Source organism: Meleagris gallopavo, chromosome 7 (assembly GCF_905368555.1).
Source record: "Meleagris gallopavo chromosome 7, MGAL_WU_HG_1.1, whole genome shotgun sequence".
NCBI lineage: Eukaryota > Metazoa > Chordata > Aves > Galliformes > Phasianidae > Meleagris > Meleagris gallopavo.
The window spans coordinates 5,685,194-5,703,167 of NC_139410.1; the positions used below are offsets into that span (position 1 = coordinate 5,685,194).

The 17,974-nt window shown below is 39.8% G+C and overlaps 1 protein-coding gene across 3 annotated transcripts in view; it reads left to right on the forward strand.

Annotated features, from left to right (window-relative positions):
* SPAG16 (sperm associated antigen 16) overlaps positions 1-17,974 on the forward strand; it is a 350,605-nt gene that overhangs the window by 162,323 nt on the left and 170,308 nt on the right. For all 3 annotated transcript variants that reach the window (XM_031554276.2, XM_085227603.1, XM_085227604.1), the window contains one exon: positions 17,176-17,319. In XM_031554276.2, coding sequence (XP_031410136.2) covers positions 17,176-17,319 — 144 coding nt within the window. The remainder of the gene's footprint in view (positions 1-17,175; positions 17,320-17,974) is intronic.

Sequence of the window (17,974 nt, forward strand, 5' to 3'; positions counted from 1 at the left end):
GGTGATTACAGAGCCTGGGGTTATTGCTTTGAAGGAGTTGGGCCCTTGGAAAGGACTATGGTCTCTTTGCTTGTTCTCCTTTTTCTACTGATGGGCCCTTCATTGCACATCATATTGCATTTAATGATTTTATTTTGGGCATGCTTTAGTCAGCAGCGTCACCTCATATTGTAGCTTCAACACCTGTGAAAATAGAAGCCTTGGGGTGAGCCCTGCTGGTCTGTTACAACTGGTTCTGTGTTCCCAGTGTATATTTATTTTATATTTTTATTTATATAAATGCATATATATTATGTTTGTGTACTGCAGCAGAGTGGCTCACAGCCTTTGAGTCTTATAGGCAAAACTTGCTGCGTCTGCCTCTTCCTTTCCATCTCCTGTTCTTCTTTGGTTCTACACACACATTAGCATAAGCTGTGATAGTCAGAGGTGAGCACAAAGAAAGCCTGGTACTGGCTGACTTCTGCACTGCCTGGGGTGTGCTCAGTGTGTTCATTTGTGGTGTTTCTTTTTTGGGAAAGATGTAAGGAGGAGGACACTTAGGAAAGTTGAAATGTCATTTGTCTAACCTCAGGACACCTCTTTCATCTATCAAGGCAAGGAATGGATGTTTAATTAACTGTCAAGGACAGCTGAACCGAGTGGCAAAACTGATCTTGTCTTTTGGTGGGTTGCTCGTGTCCATAGGCTGTGATTGCCACACGACTTACTGCTGTCGTTGGCCTCAGCTCCAAGCTCCACCATGGCAGGCAGTGGGCAAAGGTTCCAGGCCTGTGCACTTGGTGCCGTGGATGATTTAATAGCTGCTTTGGATGAATGCGTCTCGAGTGGTGGTTGTTTCTATGGTGTAAACAGTCCTTTTTTTTTTTTTTTTTTAAGGATATTTGGTAGGTATATTGCAGGTAGCAAAGAAAAGGAAAGAAGTTTCCAGTATGTCTTTTAAGTCAAATGTAATCATAAAATTTAGTAAGATCTAAAAACCTTAGCAAAAACAAAACAAAAACTTGAGAGAATACTATTTTGAAAGAAATCTGTTTGAAAAAATACGGGGATAAGGGGAGGAACTGAACATCATGTCCCCAATTTGTTTGCAACGTGTGGTGTGTGATAAGCAGCAACGTAACCAGTGAAGTCTATGGCTTGAACACACTGACCAAGTGGGATTGTGGCACTGTCCTGATGAGTTGTCTGTTCAAAATGTCACAAATTAAATTTTTGATTTGCTGCTAACGCATGCAGAAATTGTAAAATGGATCTTCTTGCAAACAAAAGAAAGAAAATGGCATTTAGAATGGGAAGTCCCTAAGGGAAAAGCTATCTGTGCTGTGCTGTTTAGAGGGATGTGTCTCAGCAGGGTTTCCAGTTTTCAGTATTATAATGACTCTCTCAAGGTTCTCAAGGCTTCTAAACTAGGTCAGTGCATAGACTGGGGGGAAGGAGGGAAACAGGCAGGATGGTATTGCTGTCTGTGGCTAAGAGTCCTGGTGAAAAATGTGTGTGAATTACATACGTGCATTGTAGGTATGAAGAAAAATTTTAATTCTCAGGTGGTTTGGCAAGAATGAGAGATAATGGTCTTGAGTTGTACCAGGGAAGGTTCAGGTTGGATGTAATGAAATACTTCTCTGTAAGAGTGATAGTGCAGTGGCACAGCTGCCCAAGGTGTGGAGGGTAACTGTCCCTGGAGGTGTTCCAGAGCAGTGGAGATGTGGCACGGAGGGATGTGGTCAGTGGCCATGGTTGTGTGGGGTGGTGTTGGGCTGGGTGAATTTAGAGGTGTCTTCCAACTTTAATGCTTCTGTGATCTGGAAAACAGCAAGGCAAATTCACTCACCCGGTCAGTGTAAAATGAAACAATTAGGTGTATGGAGAAGTGTGTACCAGCAGAACAGAGCTGGGGTGTGGTGTGGGTTTTTGAACTATCAGCTGATGTTTGGCCAAGTGGAGCAGGAAGGTTATCTGCTGGAGAGCAGAGAGAAGCTGCACAATGGCTGCAGACAGTAATACAATAAATAAATTCTGCATTTTTTCCCCTCTCGGTGCAGAGAGGCTTGCGTTGATGGTGGACATGCATTTGAAGGGAAGGCCTTCACTAAGTTTTTAGGGTAGCACAGTTTTATGAGTTTGAATAAGCAGAGAAAAGGGAAGCAGAGGGTAGCTGCAGCTGTGCAAACGACAGTTTGCTTTGCTTTGGTGCAGCTGCACGGGCATCTGGGGAGAAGCCCATCAGTCCCAAGCAGTGGCTTCTGAAGAATTCCCCAAATCATTTTGGTTGTATGATATCCCTACAGGAGGCTATCATAAAAAATGTTATATATGTGTAAGCTTGTCTCACTTCCTTTGGAAAAAGAGCATTGAGTTGTGAGTAACAAGACATAGGAACAGGAAAAAAGAGAGCTTTCCTGTTGTGATGCTGCAAAGTGGATGGCAGCTTGCAGCATGCCATGCATGCAGATGGAGATCTGCAGCTCCAAGCTGCTGCAGGAGAACTTGCAGGGGATGGTGGCTGTAGGAATGGGGGTCATTACTTCGGATGTTGCCTGAGCTGCTGCTGCAGTCTGTGTACTTCTGGTGGATTTCTGCATTTCTTTCGCTTGTGGTTGGTTAATTAATAGTGTGCATTAGTTATAGTGAGGGAGTTTATGGAGGAGTGTATTAGTGCTTCATTTACATTAAAGAACAACATGATTGATGTGCTAATTACATGGATACTTGTTCTCAGTATTCTATGTAAGTATATCCAAATATAAAGGCCAGCTGCAATTGCAAGCTCTGGTAATGTGTATACAGCAATGGGGCAAAGCATTATTTCTCAGGTTCATCAAATAAATTTTTCATGGTATACAGCTCAGGCAAGAAGTGGAGCCTTCAGGTTGGACATGAGGGAGCTGGGAATTGAGACCTGTAAGTGCACAGTATTGTGCTGATACCTCTGCACAGGTGATAGAAGGGCATGGGGCAGTAGTTAAGTTTAAGGATGTAATTAATCCTTCTGACACCAAAATAAATTGCTGTTGTTTGTTGTTAACTCTGCTTTGTGGAGTGAATTTTGTACATAAAGTTTTGCGTGCAGCTTAAATGTTGGGCTTCGTTAGCATCACAACTTGCAGCATCATACAGGATCAAATGGTGTTTTAAAATACCAGCAATGCTCTACTTTTGTATCCCTTCAATAAACCTTGTTCTTCTGAATTTACTCATTTTGAGCCCTTGAATTAGTACAGAGAGCCCAAATTCCTCTTCAACTCGTGTGTGGGAGTAGGTTTTAAATAGAGCATTATAAAGCTGTGCTTTTATACACCCGTGTACACTCAAATGTGTGATTTATTTACTATTTTTAAGGGAGATTTTAGGTGTGGTTTAACAGGCTGTAGTATTTTGGCACAGCTGCCTTCAGTGTTCCCTTACTTGTAAAGCCTTAACTGTTTAAGTACGTTTATTTGTACAGGTTTGCAAAGGTAAAATAAACTAGGCCAGATACTTTAGAAGCTTTAAAAACAGTTTAAAGTAGATGTTTCTATAAATCCTGGTTTTATTACTTTGCAGTTACTTTGTGAAATTAGGATGTGGGGCATTGTTTCCTGCTGCTGGTGGCACACAGCTGATCAGTGGCATTTACAGAGGAAGCACATGAAGGAGCTGTTTGCATAGCACTACCTGCTGAAATACTAAGTCAGCCCAAATTCCCATGAACTTCAGTAGTGTTTTTTTCCTCTAAGCGATTGTGTGTACAAGTCTCACTGACTGAATAGAGCATTTCTGTTATGACATTAATTTTGAGGGTCTGGCAGCAGGAATTTGAGCATGAACACTGCAGGACTACATGTTATATGCTAAGTAATGCCATATGTTGGTATGTAAACAGCTCAGCATTTGCAAGGACCTGAGAGAAAACTGTCCCAAGCCAAGCATGATGATTCAGTCCTGGAAGCCTGCCTCTTGCTCACCACGTATGTGCTGTGGAGAAAACTGGGAACTGTCTTAGGAGCAGCCGTATCTCAGGACAGATGCACGTGGAAGCCTGTGATACAAGGCAGATGTCCTGTTGTTCTGTAGGTATAGCTCTGTACCTACTCTGTTTTCAAAGCACAGCAGGCATTTTGAAGGTGTATGTCTGGAATAGCTAAGTTCCTTTGAATGATTTTGGTGAGCTGGGGAAGAAGCAGCTCAGCGTCTCTGTTGGCATTACCAACTTCCTCTCTATGAAAACAGTGCCAAACCAAAAAGCCATGCAGGAAGGAGCTCTGTGCCTGTCACCTTTACTTGATGTGCTGAAGTTGAGCATTGGCACAGCTTGCTTGCTGACTGACACTTCACTTCCATCTCTCTGTAGCTGTTGTAAGGGATTTTTTTGTCTGCTCAAGATAGAGAGTTCAAGCTTTTTGCCTGCAGATTGCTTCCCTTTGTACTCCACATGGTAGGGAAAATCATGAGGCTGCTCTTAGATGACCACAGCTTTATACGTAGTGGTTTCAGTAATTTCATCAGCTACTTTTACTTTTGATGCTTTTACCCAGTGAGCATTATTTAAAAAAATGAAAAGAGAAGTTATGCTTTTTTCCAACCTTCCAAAAAATTTAGGGGATTTTTCATTAGAAAATGAAACAATATTAAATTCAAACTGACTTGAAGTTTTCTGCCAAATTAAAGCGATTAATGGTAATATAGTTTGTATTAATTCCTGAGTAACTGATGGTTTAAGTTCTTGTTTATGTGTTACAGTAGAGCAGAACTTGTAATCTTTAATCTACTATAAAATGCTTACATAAGAAGCATTATTTAGTGCTTTCAGAGTCTCAACATCTTTCTGTTATGTATAAAACTAAACTTAATCCAAGATGTGCCTCATTAGTTTTCTCACTACACAGAGTATAAGATTTGCCAGCATTGGTCTTTAAATAGTATTTTGCTCTTCTACAATTACCATACTGATGATTTTTTCCCCTGTGACAAATAGATTATGGAGTTGTGTTGTTTCTCTCTGCTTCCTAGCAATTCTTAAATAACACTCAGCTTGCCATAGGGCGTGTGCATCAGTCTGCAATGTATGCTGATGAAAAGTAAGGGGTAGCCTATGGATATTGTGATTAGTATGTGTGATAGAGCTAGATTCGTGTACTTGGTCAGCTGCTTAGGAATTGTGTAAGGCTGATAAAGAGCTTTGTTTAGATTGCTGGTTTTTATTTAGTACAAAGCAATCCGTTTTAGTCTACGAGATTTTCTGATATCTTGAGTTCAGAGGAACTGGGGTCTGCCCTTCAGAAAACTTGCATGTTCATTCTGGAAATGTTAATATAGATGTCACTCATAGCTACTGCTGAGAATATAGTCTCATCAATGATGGAACAGGCAATCAATGGTATCTTACTATTTCACTCAGAAGGACTCTCTAGAGCAGCTGCTGGCAACACTTCTCATGTAGCGTCCCAATTCCTGTTCTCTGAATAACCCAGTATCTTGGTAAAATATGCAGTAATGCAGATGTGCCTTATTGCTGATAGGAACCTGTTCTTTGAGATTGAGCTTCATACCTTTGCTTCATCAGCAGCAGGTCTTGTTACTATGTACATGATTTTTTTTCTAAATGGTGCCCAAGATGCAGTGTCCTATTGCTTCCAGATTCTTCTGCATGGTTATTTTTTTTTATAGGAAAAAATTATTATGCCACCTGTTCTATAAGTCTCATGTCAAGAGTAAGTAGAAACCTCTCCTCATTCATAGTCCTATGGCATCTTAATGATACACTACTCTTTATATGTAGAAAACGTAGTGTTTTTGGTGGTTTTTTTTTTTGTTTTTTTTTTGTTTTTGTAGTGTTCAGATTCTAATGGATCCTTAGCAATCTGCAGGCTACTGTTTGCTAACCAAAGTTCAGGAATCTATTTTTCTCTTGTAAACACGTGTTTTATTGTACATGCATCGCCTAATGTGGCGATGGCAAAATAGAAATGAGGCTTTCTTAGCTCTTTTATCACTTGGATGGAGGATGCTAAAGACTTGGAAAAAAAAAAGTCATAAAATTCTATAAACTGATTTGTAAATAGACTTTCTTTCCACTGATGACTTAGTCTCCCAGCAATACATCAGGCAACTTTCTTCCTCTTTTTCGTGCTCCAGAAGCAGGGCTGTGTTGAATACTTTAGAAGTACTTATCTGTTTCTTTTTGTTAATGAGCACTGACGGTGGTCGTCTTTTGAGACTGGTCTTTATCCTTCATTATAGCTCAGTTTGAAATGAATCAAAAGCCATTTGGAAGCAGGATAAATGCTGACCCTTAAGGTAAGTATTGCTATAAAATTGCAGTTGTTGAAAGTAAGCAATCATTTCAGTCGCTGGTATGTTTTTACCCTTCCAGCACAGTATATAAACACTGTCTTTGCAGGATTCTCACTTTTGGATGTTAACCTTAGACAGCTGCAGCTAGCATAATAGTTACGAAGAGGGCTAGAAAGCGTCCTTGATCCTTTATGCTGCTGTGCTAAAGGAGGTTGTTTCTAGCAGGCTAGCTGCTGGGCTGGCTTCCTGACACAGCAGAAGATTTAGTTTCTTAGGGCTGTCCTAAGATTTTAGAACTACTACTGAATGTGCAGCCGGGTCTGCAAATGGTAGTGGAATGCTAAGAAAGGTGGAAAGTTGTAATTGGTATCCCATCACTTGAATTTGACTTGAGAAAAGGCATTTTTCTAAATATGCTTGACTTGAAGGTTTGTTTTATTTTATAGATGTTGGTCTTGAAAAGAATCACAATTTGAGCAATGAGAAGATACCTTTTAGAGAACTTTGCTAAGGAGGCAATAGCCTGCAACTGGACTGTAGTGCTTCCATATATATGAGAGACTGCCAGCAGTAATTTGTAACTGTGTGCACATTTGTATGGACTTTGAAGTCTTCCATCAACCTTTTTTTGATGAATCTTAAAATTTAAAAATTACAGGGTCTAATAGGTAGTTTGGTACTTCTCAGAAGATATAGAGAACTTTGTGGCAATTGAGAGACTCGTGAGGATTATTATTCTATGTGAGATCATCATCAAATGAAGTATTACCAGGTATTTGTCAAAATTCTGTACAAGTTCTGTAGTCATTACAACAACGCTGAGATACCAATGGTATAAATGCAAATTGATACAAAGGTAGGAAAGCAGGGCTGCCTCTTGCCACATCTGGGAGGGGAAGCATGGCATTGTGTAAACAGTTGGGAATTTCTAGCCTGTGTTGTTGATAGTTGCCTAAGTGAAATGCTGGAGTCCAGCTCGAGTAATGTTCTAATTGGTCTGCTGCTTGCAAATGTGGGCAATAAATGTGACTGCAAAGGGTGTTCTGGGCTATGGTGACCATGAGCTAAATGAATACAGGATCCTGAAGAAGGCTGGAAAGGTGAGCAACAGTGTTAGGGCTCTGGACTTCGTGGAATTATACCTGGGCTTGCCTAGGACACTGCTTGGCTGCATCTCTTGTGACACTGCCATCACAGAGAGCTGGCTGATTTTTAAGCATTACTCACTGCTCAGGAGCAAACCGTTCCTTTGTGCACGGTACTGCAGCAGGAGGTTTCTCTGGCTAAGCAGGGAGCTGCTTAATTAACTGGCATGTGAGAGGGCAGGATATGGGAAGTAGGAGAAGTAGAAGCTTTGACAGGCAACATAGAAGCATTTCCTGAGGGGTCAGTGACAAAATCAAGAAATCCAGCCTCACCTGGATTTGCCTTCCAAAAGGCAATCCAGTGATAGATAATAGTCTGCTCCAGAGGCCACTACATACCGTCTTGGCTTAGGAGGGAGAGGAATAAGCCAGCAGTGGGAGGGTTACAGAATAGAATCATAGAACCACCAAGGTTGGAAAAGATCTCCGAAATCCAGTCTAATTATCCACCTATCACCAATATTTCTCCACTAAACCACATCCCACAGTATAGCATTTACATGCCTCTTGAACACTTCTAGGATGGTGACTCCAGTCCCTCCCTGGGCAGCCTGTTCCAGTGCATTCTCACTCATGTGGAGAAGAAATTTTTCCTAATATCCAACCTGAACCTCCTCTGGTGCCACTTGAGCCCATTCCCTCTTGTTCTATTGCTAGTTACCAAAGTGGATAGAAGATAGTTAAACGTGTGATGTCCTACATCATTATAATTGTTACTCTGCTTGCACGGCATGTATTTTCAAAGGTTTTGCTCAGTAGGATGTCTTGTCTTTTTTTTTTTTTTTTCAAGCAGTGGTGCATAATTTTATAGCAAACCCATAAGCTGCAAACAGAAGAATAATTTGATTCTCCTAAACATAATATTTTTTTTGTTCAAGTCTTCCTAAACATCTCAGGCATTCTTAACTTCACTTTGTACTTAGTCTGTAAAAATTAATCCATAGAATTTTTAAGGAATTATCTAGTACAATCCATCAGTCATTAAGTCTATAGTTCTTGGAGGTGGGTATTCTCTCTTTGGTAGAGTAAACTGCATGTTATGTGCAGCTGGAGAATAAAGCTGGCCAGATATTCATTTCAGTTCCCCCAAAGAAGATTATTAACTATTATAACAGTTTAGTAAGGCAAATGTTGGCATGTCTTGCAGTTAAGGTCTTTAAATATTTATTGTGTGTGTTTCCACCAGGTAAGCTTCAGTACAAACCAGTGGTATGGAATGGGTGCAAGAACTTCTTGGCTGAACTCCAGTGTTTGTTTCATTCTGAGAATTTCCTTGGGAAATCAGTTCTGTTCAGTGTTTTCATTAGCAGTGAGAGTGATGGAATACAGAATAGCTTATAAAATATGCAGATGACACCAAGTTAAGAGAGGATGCAAATAACTTTCTTTATCAGATGAGAATTCAACATAAACTTGACAAATTGGCGAGGTTTCATCAGCAAGATGAAATTCAATAAATGCATGCAATATGCTGAGGAAAAATAATTCAAATGCACAAATGTAAAATGGAATGTGTGTTGAGAGAAAACAGGAAGCTTAGACTTCAGTGTCCTATTTATGCAAGTTAGGGAAAGGTACTTGTGGAATGTGTGAAGAGGGATGTGGTTTCTACCATGTTAGGTTTAACAAAGCCTCTGCTGACATATTGTGTCCGTGTTTGATCTTGACTTTTAAGAAAGTTTAGTGAATTGGATGAGTTAGGGAATTGAGTTTAAGATGTTAGTAACAACCATCTGATAAATGAGATTTTAAGGAAATAGAAACTGTTCTCTGTATTCCTGAGAGAAGTATTAAGGAAATCAGTGTAATTTACATTCAGAGAAATGAGCATTCAAAAAAAAACTTTAAGTGAATCTTTCTCCTCCTCCAAACACCTAGACATGTCATATAGAACATTGTTTGAAGGGAGAACTTACACAAGTGTTTGTTGGGTGAGTCTACACAATCCATCCCAGGTACAAACTGGAGTCTGTCAGCCTATATTTCTGTAATTCTGTGCAGGATTCTAGAGTAGAACAAATAGCTTGGAAAACGTCTCTCTTGAAACATCATGGAACAAGTCGAGTGGCCTGCTTTGTTGGGAAAACTGTGCAGCTAATGTGAGGGGCTCAGCGGCTCTTTTGGGGTTTGCAGCCTCCATTTTAGGGACTAGAGAGTTGTGATCTCTTCTGAGCCCAGAATCCATTTCTTTCTCATGCATATATGTCTGATTACAAAGATTGTCAGCAATAAGAGCATGATTTTTGTGTATCAGTGTTGTTTCTTGGTGCTGGATGCAACTGGAATCCTAACTGAAGAAACTATTTACTTACGCAGCTTTCTCTCCATGAGTTTCCATTAATTCTGTTGCTGAAAGCATTTTTCTGCATTACCGTACTGAAACAGAGCACAGAGCATACCCTTCTCTGCTTTGAAAGTTTGTGTGAAGGAAACACGGGAGGAAAGTGACCTTGAAAAGTTAATGCATTTGTTTCTTATTGATTTAGAAAAGTGAGTTGACACTTTAATGCCCTAATTGCAAATTATATTTATAAATATTTTCTTTAGCAACCTTGATAATTTAATAGAAGTTACCAACTGGTAAGTTTCAAGTAGTATCATTCTAAACTCTTATATACCACAACACTGCTCCTAATCATCTGTGAAAAAGCTGCCATGCAACAGGAGCCTGGGAATTGCTAACAGTAATGATGAAAACTAATTCAAACCAGGCCACAGATAGGAGCTTTTGAGAAAGCAATCTGCATCTTTTCAAGTTGGTCAAGCTAAAATTGCCTTTTAGAAAAGCAGTTTGTCTTTCATTACAAGGGAAGACAAGCTATTATCTCAGTACCCCACAAGCACAGGTCAAAAACAGGCAACAATTACCTATTGAGTAGGGAAAGGTTTATGCAAGTTGCTTGCATTGCCTTTCTCTTTGCCTTGTGTGTATGAAATGGTTCATTGTCACAGGTTTGGTGTTCAAAAAAATAAATAAATAAATAAATAAATATATATATATATAGGTTCTTGGGAAAGGTTGGCCTATGATCTGGCCTGAGTTCGGAGTTGTCATGTGAGGTGAAATCTCTTTCAGAGCTAGATTTAAGACTGTGCAGGCCTGGGGGGGAATCTGATTTCAGTGCTATTTTGAATGCTTTAATTTTATGCTGCTGACAGTAGCAGCCATGGTTTAAATCATTCTGGGGTGGGAGGGGGGGGAGGGATAGTTCTCATTCCCCAGTGGAGTCACTGGGGGAAGACGTGAATATTTCAACATTTTTTATTGCTTCTAGTTTTTTGTTGCTGCTCTTTCTTTTGGCTTAAATACTTCTTGCAGTGCAACAGGTACCTGGTAAGTTGACTCAGCTTGGAAAATTGATTCAGATGCGCATGAAATGAGAACTTATGAACTCAGAGTGACTCATGGATTAGTTTGTTGTTGTTCTGTTGTGTTTTTTTTTTTTAACATTTAGACTCATAGAATATCTCCAAACTATGTGATCTCTGTCCGTTGTTCTATGCCCAACTTTGTCATCATCTGAATGGTAGGACAATGGAAATAAAGAAAAACAAAACTAAGATCAGGACAACAATGATAAACTGGAGTCTGAAAATAAACAGTAGCTTTCTCTTAGTAACGTTGCCTGGATTGCCCACTGCTTTGATTTAAGGCAATTTAGATATGCTGTTTCTCTAGTGTGTAACAGCTGACATTGTAGGCAAAGTGACTTTTTGGGCCAGCAGTAATTATCAACAACCTTGTAAACAAAAGGAGGAAATGAATAAACAAAGATTCTCTAAGAATTGATTTAGATTCATGCCTGTTGTTATTTACAAGCATCCTAGATAAAAGGCTTAATGTTGAGTTGCTGAGGTTTGCAGTACATGAGTATATAACAATATGGACAATTTATCATATAGGTTCTAGGAAAATTCTCTTTCTGTGATGTGATTAAGGGCTCTATCTTGAGAGGGATTATGTATGTTTTTAAGCTAATATGCTGTGAAATGATCAGGACTCCTGGCAGTGCATAATTCAAGAATGTGCATATACCTAACCTAAATAAAACACATGCAAATCAACATGATAGTTTTGAATTTTTCTAAGATGTGATGTAGGGCTAAGCTTAGCTGTTAAGAAGATAATGATTTTAGAGTGGCCCAGCATGTCCGTAATCAAATCTAATGCAGTAAAACCTAGGTAGGTTACAAATACTCAGAAAGCTATTACAAATTAGTGGGTTTTGATAATAGCAAACACAGTGGATAAAGCGATCAAGCACGGAGCATCACAAAATAGGCTCTACTGACTCATCACTACAAATATGTTTATATCTGTGAGTGATAATGATGCATTTAGAACAATTATTTGTGGAGGCTTTGTATGCTGTGTAGTGTTCGCTTTTTGAAGTTCTTTTTTTGTTAAGAAAAAGGGTGAATTCATGTTTTTCCACAAGAATAAATATGTTTGCAGCTAAGATTGAAGATGTTTTTTGTGTAATAGTGAGAATAAGTACATTAGATAGCATTTTAAATTATTAAGTCTTATGGCCTTTTAGAAATGCGGGTTGAAGTTTCTGTATGACTGTTTTCTAATCACTGTCTCAAGGCTTGCTAGTCAAGCAAGACAGATGAAACGAGGAACAGTAAGGTCCCAGCAACGGCTATTGCTCCCAATTCCTGTGTCATGGGTGTTTTGGAAGCAGACCAGACTTCTACCAGACAGGACTGAGATTTTTAAACATGACTCTGAATGAGATCAGTCACAGACTGCATTTACATAAATGAATCAAAAGATACAAGCTCTGTGCTGTGGGTGCTTTCTCCTACTTACATTCTCTTTATAGTTTGTTTTTCATCCTTTTTTTTCCTTTTCAGTTCTTTTCTCTTTTGAAGGCTTTCTTCCCTGTTCCCTTTTGTTACAAAGAGACATTTTAGGACCTCAAACAGAAACGCAAAGCTTTTCAGTTATGCTATCCTTGCATAATAAGCCCCTGAATTAAATGTCAGGGTTACAATTGTTGCTCAAGTACACTGGCAGGTGAGACCAAATAACTCGAGCCAAGATGAAAAGGTGGTAGAAATAACTGTACTAGTGAGATGTGGTTCAAAGAAAACAAATGAGGGCAAAGTGTAATGGGCTTAATGGCTAATGAGGCTTCTGTGGTGTGTTTGCTGGGTGATGTGGCTGAGGGCCAGACCGCATCCAGCTTCTTGCTTGCTCAGCAGGGCAGGAGGAGGAGGTAGGCTGAGAAACTAACAAGATGGAGACCTTCCCCTGATGCAGCATAGGCTCTGCAAAGACTGCCATTCCTGTCAGGAAAATCCTTCTGGCAGAGGCTCTGCATGTGCTGGGTGGCAGGGAGAGCTTGGATAAACTTTACACTGGGGACCAAATTTTGACAGGAAATTGAGCACGAGAGCCATTTTGGTATATCCTGTCGTCTTTGCTGCTGTTGTGGAGATAAAGAGGAAAAAAAAAAGTGTACTGAAAGGTGTTTGAGAAAGGAGCTGACTGAGTACTCGGTCCTGTTGCTCCCTCTGCACAGTGCTCGTGATGGGAAAAAAATAGAGTCCATCCTGACTGCCTGTGGACTTTCAAGCTATCCTCAGATAATAACCAGCCTTTCTAATGATGTAAAACTCCTGTTTGGTGTCTTACTCTGTACTGGCCCTAACGTTAGAGATCAAAGCTGCAGAGGGGTGATGGCACGGACCCTCCTCACACCGTAGACCGTGTGTAGGGCCTAACTGAAGCGCCTTGGATTTCTGGCCTCCATTTCCCTGCGAACACAGGAGGTAAAAAACTGCAATGCAGGTACATGGTGCAGCCTGCACATCTTAATTTCATAACGGATTGGTTTGCTTCTCTAGGGTCTCAGCACTAGGTAGGTGCCAGCAAAATTGGGGGCTGGAATAAAATTTCAGCTTTTAAAAACTCTTTAGATTTTTAGGCCCTGTTCCAGCAATGTAATTAGATGTATGCGTGTGAAGAGGATCCCTGATTTCAGTGAAACAGTTCCTAAAATTTAAGCACACGTCGTTCTGCTTTGAGGCCTTAATGAAGAGCCATCCTCTTGAATTAGGTGCCTGTGATATTCTTGCCTTCAAAGCCTGCTCTGCTTTTCCATTCCAGCATGCCTGGAGAACTTAATGGTAGAGGTAGAGAGATCTGTGTTTCCCCAAGTTTCCATTATAAGGCTGGGTTTTGAGCTATTGTTAATTTCACCAGAGTGTTGCTCCTCAGACAGAAATTTTCTGTGTTAATTTTAGAGCTCTGGACTCCTGCTGCTCCTGCAGTCTCCTGAGATCTTGTACGTTAGAATTGCTGAATATCCATTAATTTTTTTTGTGACCTACTCTAGCCCCTGAAATTATTTTTGAAAAAGTAGTTGATTTTTTCTTATACCTTAGTGTCCTGCATCTGTGAAATTAGGGTTAACTGCAGTTATTTGTGAGAAGTGGGTTGAGGTGGTGCTTTTATTAAGTTGATGATTGCCCCTCAGGTATGAGCGCTGCGTCGCGCATTGGATGAGGTGGGTCTCTGGAGGAGCATTGCTACTGTAGGACTTGGAGGTACCTCAGGCATCAACCAGTCTGGTCTGCCTGGGTAATAGATGCAAGGTGTTCTGAGAACTTTAAGACTAGCCTAATGATGGCAGGTAGCTGTTGGTTCCAGTGCTGCAGCAATCTTACTGCCAGAAACCTTTCCTTATCATCAAACTGACACCTCCCTGCCCTGGTGCAGTATAGTCAGTGTTGGTGTTAAAACAAACAGACAGCTTTAACACTTTTTAACCAGCAGATTGATTTTGTACATACGGAGTGATCAAGTGCAGAACGTATTGAGACTAAGAGTGTTTTGCATCTTGAAGATAGCATATTTTTATGTATTACTCAAAATAAATTAGAATAATCGATGATTGTTTTGAAAGCAAATTACTGGGAGTACTATATATCTTCCATGGCAAGTGCTGAAGAAATGAGAATGGCTTATAATGCCAAAATGAGTTGTGTAAACATGGGTACATATACACTCAACAGCAGCGAATCTTTGAGTTTCTTTTTCTTGACTGAGTCTTTTCTGATCCCACTTCCATCCCAGAGGAGGAGAAAACCGATGTTTCTATCACGCGTGTTCCATTATTGATTTTCATTGCAATCTGCCCAAAGTCACCTGTGCTGGAAATAATTAGAGCCTGTGAACAGAGATGAAGCAAAAATCTATAGTGTGCTGCATTGCCAGAGATGAAGACAAGGATGCCTAATTAACATTGCGTATAGAACTCTCTTTGGATGAATGGGCTTCCCTTTCTCAGAAGCAGTGCAACAGTGGTTATGTCACACACTTGCTGTTAATTAAATAGTGTGCACTATGTCCCTACAAAATTGGCATGGAGGAAAAAAACATTGGACAGCAACTTTTATAAGAGTACTGCAATTAAATGTCTGTGAAATATGTTCTTGTGGGCTTTGTTGTGATGACCAGATGTTTTCTTCTGTGTGAAATACACTTGATGGATTGTCTTTAAGCTCTCCAGAAATTTCTTATCACAGGATAAGTTCAGACTTCTCAAAAGTTGGACTGGAAATGTGTTGGGAGGGTTGAGGGAAGGAGAAGTGTTCCTAGGAGATGAGGCAGGGTGCCTGGCAGCACAGCTCACACTGATGGGCAGCTGCAGCCGAGCCAGGAGTGAAGTCTGTTTAGAAAGCAAGGGAGTTGTGTCAACTTTCCTTTGAATCTACAGTGAGAGAGTAAGTTGTATAATGCATCTACAAAAGCAACTATTTAGGAAGATTTTAAGAGAAAGAACTGATACACAGTCTTAATAAGCATGCACTCAACTAACACAAAATATCGTAAGGGAAGAATTAGAGACTGAGAGATGGAGGTTTTTCTATCTGAATTATCTGAAATAGATTACGAGAAAAACGTCAGCTAATCAATGTGATGCCTATATGCACTACTGTGTGCATGCCAATAAAGATTCTATTTAATGCAACCTGTCTTGATGTTTCAGAACATGACGAAAGAGCAGATGTATTCCTGATGGATTCATCTTTTATAGGTATCCCACTAATTCTTCTGGAAAGTGGGTTCCTCTTTTTGCATAGCACACGTCGTAGTGCTACGTGCCTGCATGTATTCCAGAAAACGTTGTTGTATCAGCATTTTTCTCCCTGATAGTGGGGGAATTCTGGGAGAGTTGTTCTCACCCAGTAATTTGCAAGCCACTGGCATGCCTTCTCAAGATTTTAATTTCTCTTCTTTTATCTCTCTTTCCTCCTTGCCCTCCTACGTATCTGTTATGGCCAATCTAAATGATAGAGTTGCTCTCTGTGCATCTCTGGAGAATTAAAATAACATCATTCCCTCCTTCTCTTTTCTCCCTGCAAATGCAAAGGAAGTTACTCTTATTTAGGTCAAGACAAAAAAAAGAAAACACTTTTCCTCTCTCAGAAATTAGAGAATGAGTAAAACCCAAATATCTTGATCTAACAGATGAATCCAAGTGTTGAATCGGTAGGAATCTTCCTAGATTATGCCTTAAACTGCAGGAACAGATGTGCTAGTTGACATAAGTGTGTTTTTGGCATTGGTTTGACAGAGGGAATCGTGTTTCCCCATATAGTAGAATCTGCAGTTCTGGTTTAGGAATTTTATGAAATAATGGCAGTGCAGGAGGAAGATCCTATTTTACAAAAGATATTTTTATGATAGCGTAATTGTGTGCCTTTTATGACCTCTCTTCTCTTCCCATTTAGCTGCTTGGCATCTTCTCTCTCTATTCTGGTTCTGTTTTATAAGCATTTATCTCTGAAAACTGTCAGCTCTGGTGCACAATTGAAATAGGTGCACGCACAGGTTGTGATTCCTTTCTCCCTCATTGCATTTTAATTCTGAACTCCAGATTAAGTCTATTTAAATAATACTGGGACTACATTCAGCTCCTAGACACTTTTTGATGTTCAACAAATGGTAAAGCATAACAATAATTTAAATCAAATAACCAAATCTGTATGAAATATGCACTTGTTACCTTTCCAAGAGATTTATTTTCTTCTGTAGATCCATTTTGGGCTGTGCTACATTTGCCAAATCAAAAATAAACCAAGTTTGCAGTATAGGAACGTAATAAGTATGTGATTTCCATTATGTCCCAGTGTGCTGTATAATACAAAATGGAAAACACGTTTACATGATTTGAGTATAGAGTTGAAATAGATTTTCTGACCGTAGCCTAATCCCAATGAATTGGTGCTAAAGTGATGGCAGAGCCAGTAGCTACTGGACTGCAATTTTAGCTATTTCTCAGTGCTAGAAGACTTCAGACCTATGGGGACAGTGGAGAAAACAGTCCTTTTGTCCTTACTCCCTTCAACTGTCAGCAGGAGGCTGACAAGCCAGTACTTCTGAAATTATTTTGAGTGGGAAATAAAGATTCACACTGGTTGTGCTTGTTTGTGTTATCCTGTTGGGTTTTTCTAAGAACAATCAAAGTGCTTAGAAACATACATTCGAGTGTTTTAATGCACTGGAACTTCAAGAGGGTGTGGAAACAACTCTGGTTTCACAGATGTCGGTCATGTTCTGCTCTTATCATCAGTAGAAGCAGAAACTTATCTGTATAGCAAGTATTTTAAATTCTGATTGCGATAGAGAGCATCACACTGTTTATTTAGTCCAGAAACAGTCATGTTTAGATGTTGCTGAAATGATACTGATACAGAATATGACCTGCCTTTTTTTTTTTTTTTTTTTTTTTCCCAGCTTGGCCGCACATCCCCTGAAAGACATGGTAGTCACTGGCAGTGATGACCACCTCTGGAAAATGTGGACTTTTCCTGATGGGGACATCATCGTGGTGGGTGAAGGTCACACTGATTGGGTTTCAGGCTGCTGCTTCCATCCAAGGTTAGTGCAAACAGTCCCCTGAACAAGTACTAATCTCTTCTGGGGAGTGCTTGTTTGCTCTTTCTTTGCTCACTGGCCTGCTTTGATGACTTTCTATTCTCAGCGTAACCCTGCGCTCTCTGCTGAATTTCCAAACATGTAGATAAGTGTTCCTCTGGCTTTTGCTGTGTTGACTTAACATTGATTGCTTTTAGTATTTTGTACGTCTTAAACTTTGTCCACGTGCCAGTGCACGTAACAAGGAGTAATGAGCTTTTAGATCAAGTTGACCGCATATTCTTTGTGTTCATGCACTGTAACAAACACGGCTCCATTATTAAAAATACAGAAAATTTGTTTTCTTGTATTATTTGTCACGTGACTAGATGAGTTCTAGTTTACCTGGAGAATAAGAGCATGAGCTTTTCTCCTTTTTCTTTATACAGATTTGAAGCCGAATTAGTAGACAAATGTGAACATGGAAAATGAGAAACAAATACTTAGGTTACAGTGGTCCCAGAAATGAGCCAGAAGTTTAGTATATTTCTTGATTGTTCTAATGAAAATAGTGCTTTTATACTGTAAGAATTTTTTTTTTTTTTAAGGCTGAGTCTCTGTATATTGATTTTGCTTCACATTTTTGAGGCTGCAATTGTGATAGAGCCTGTTACTGTTA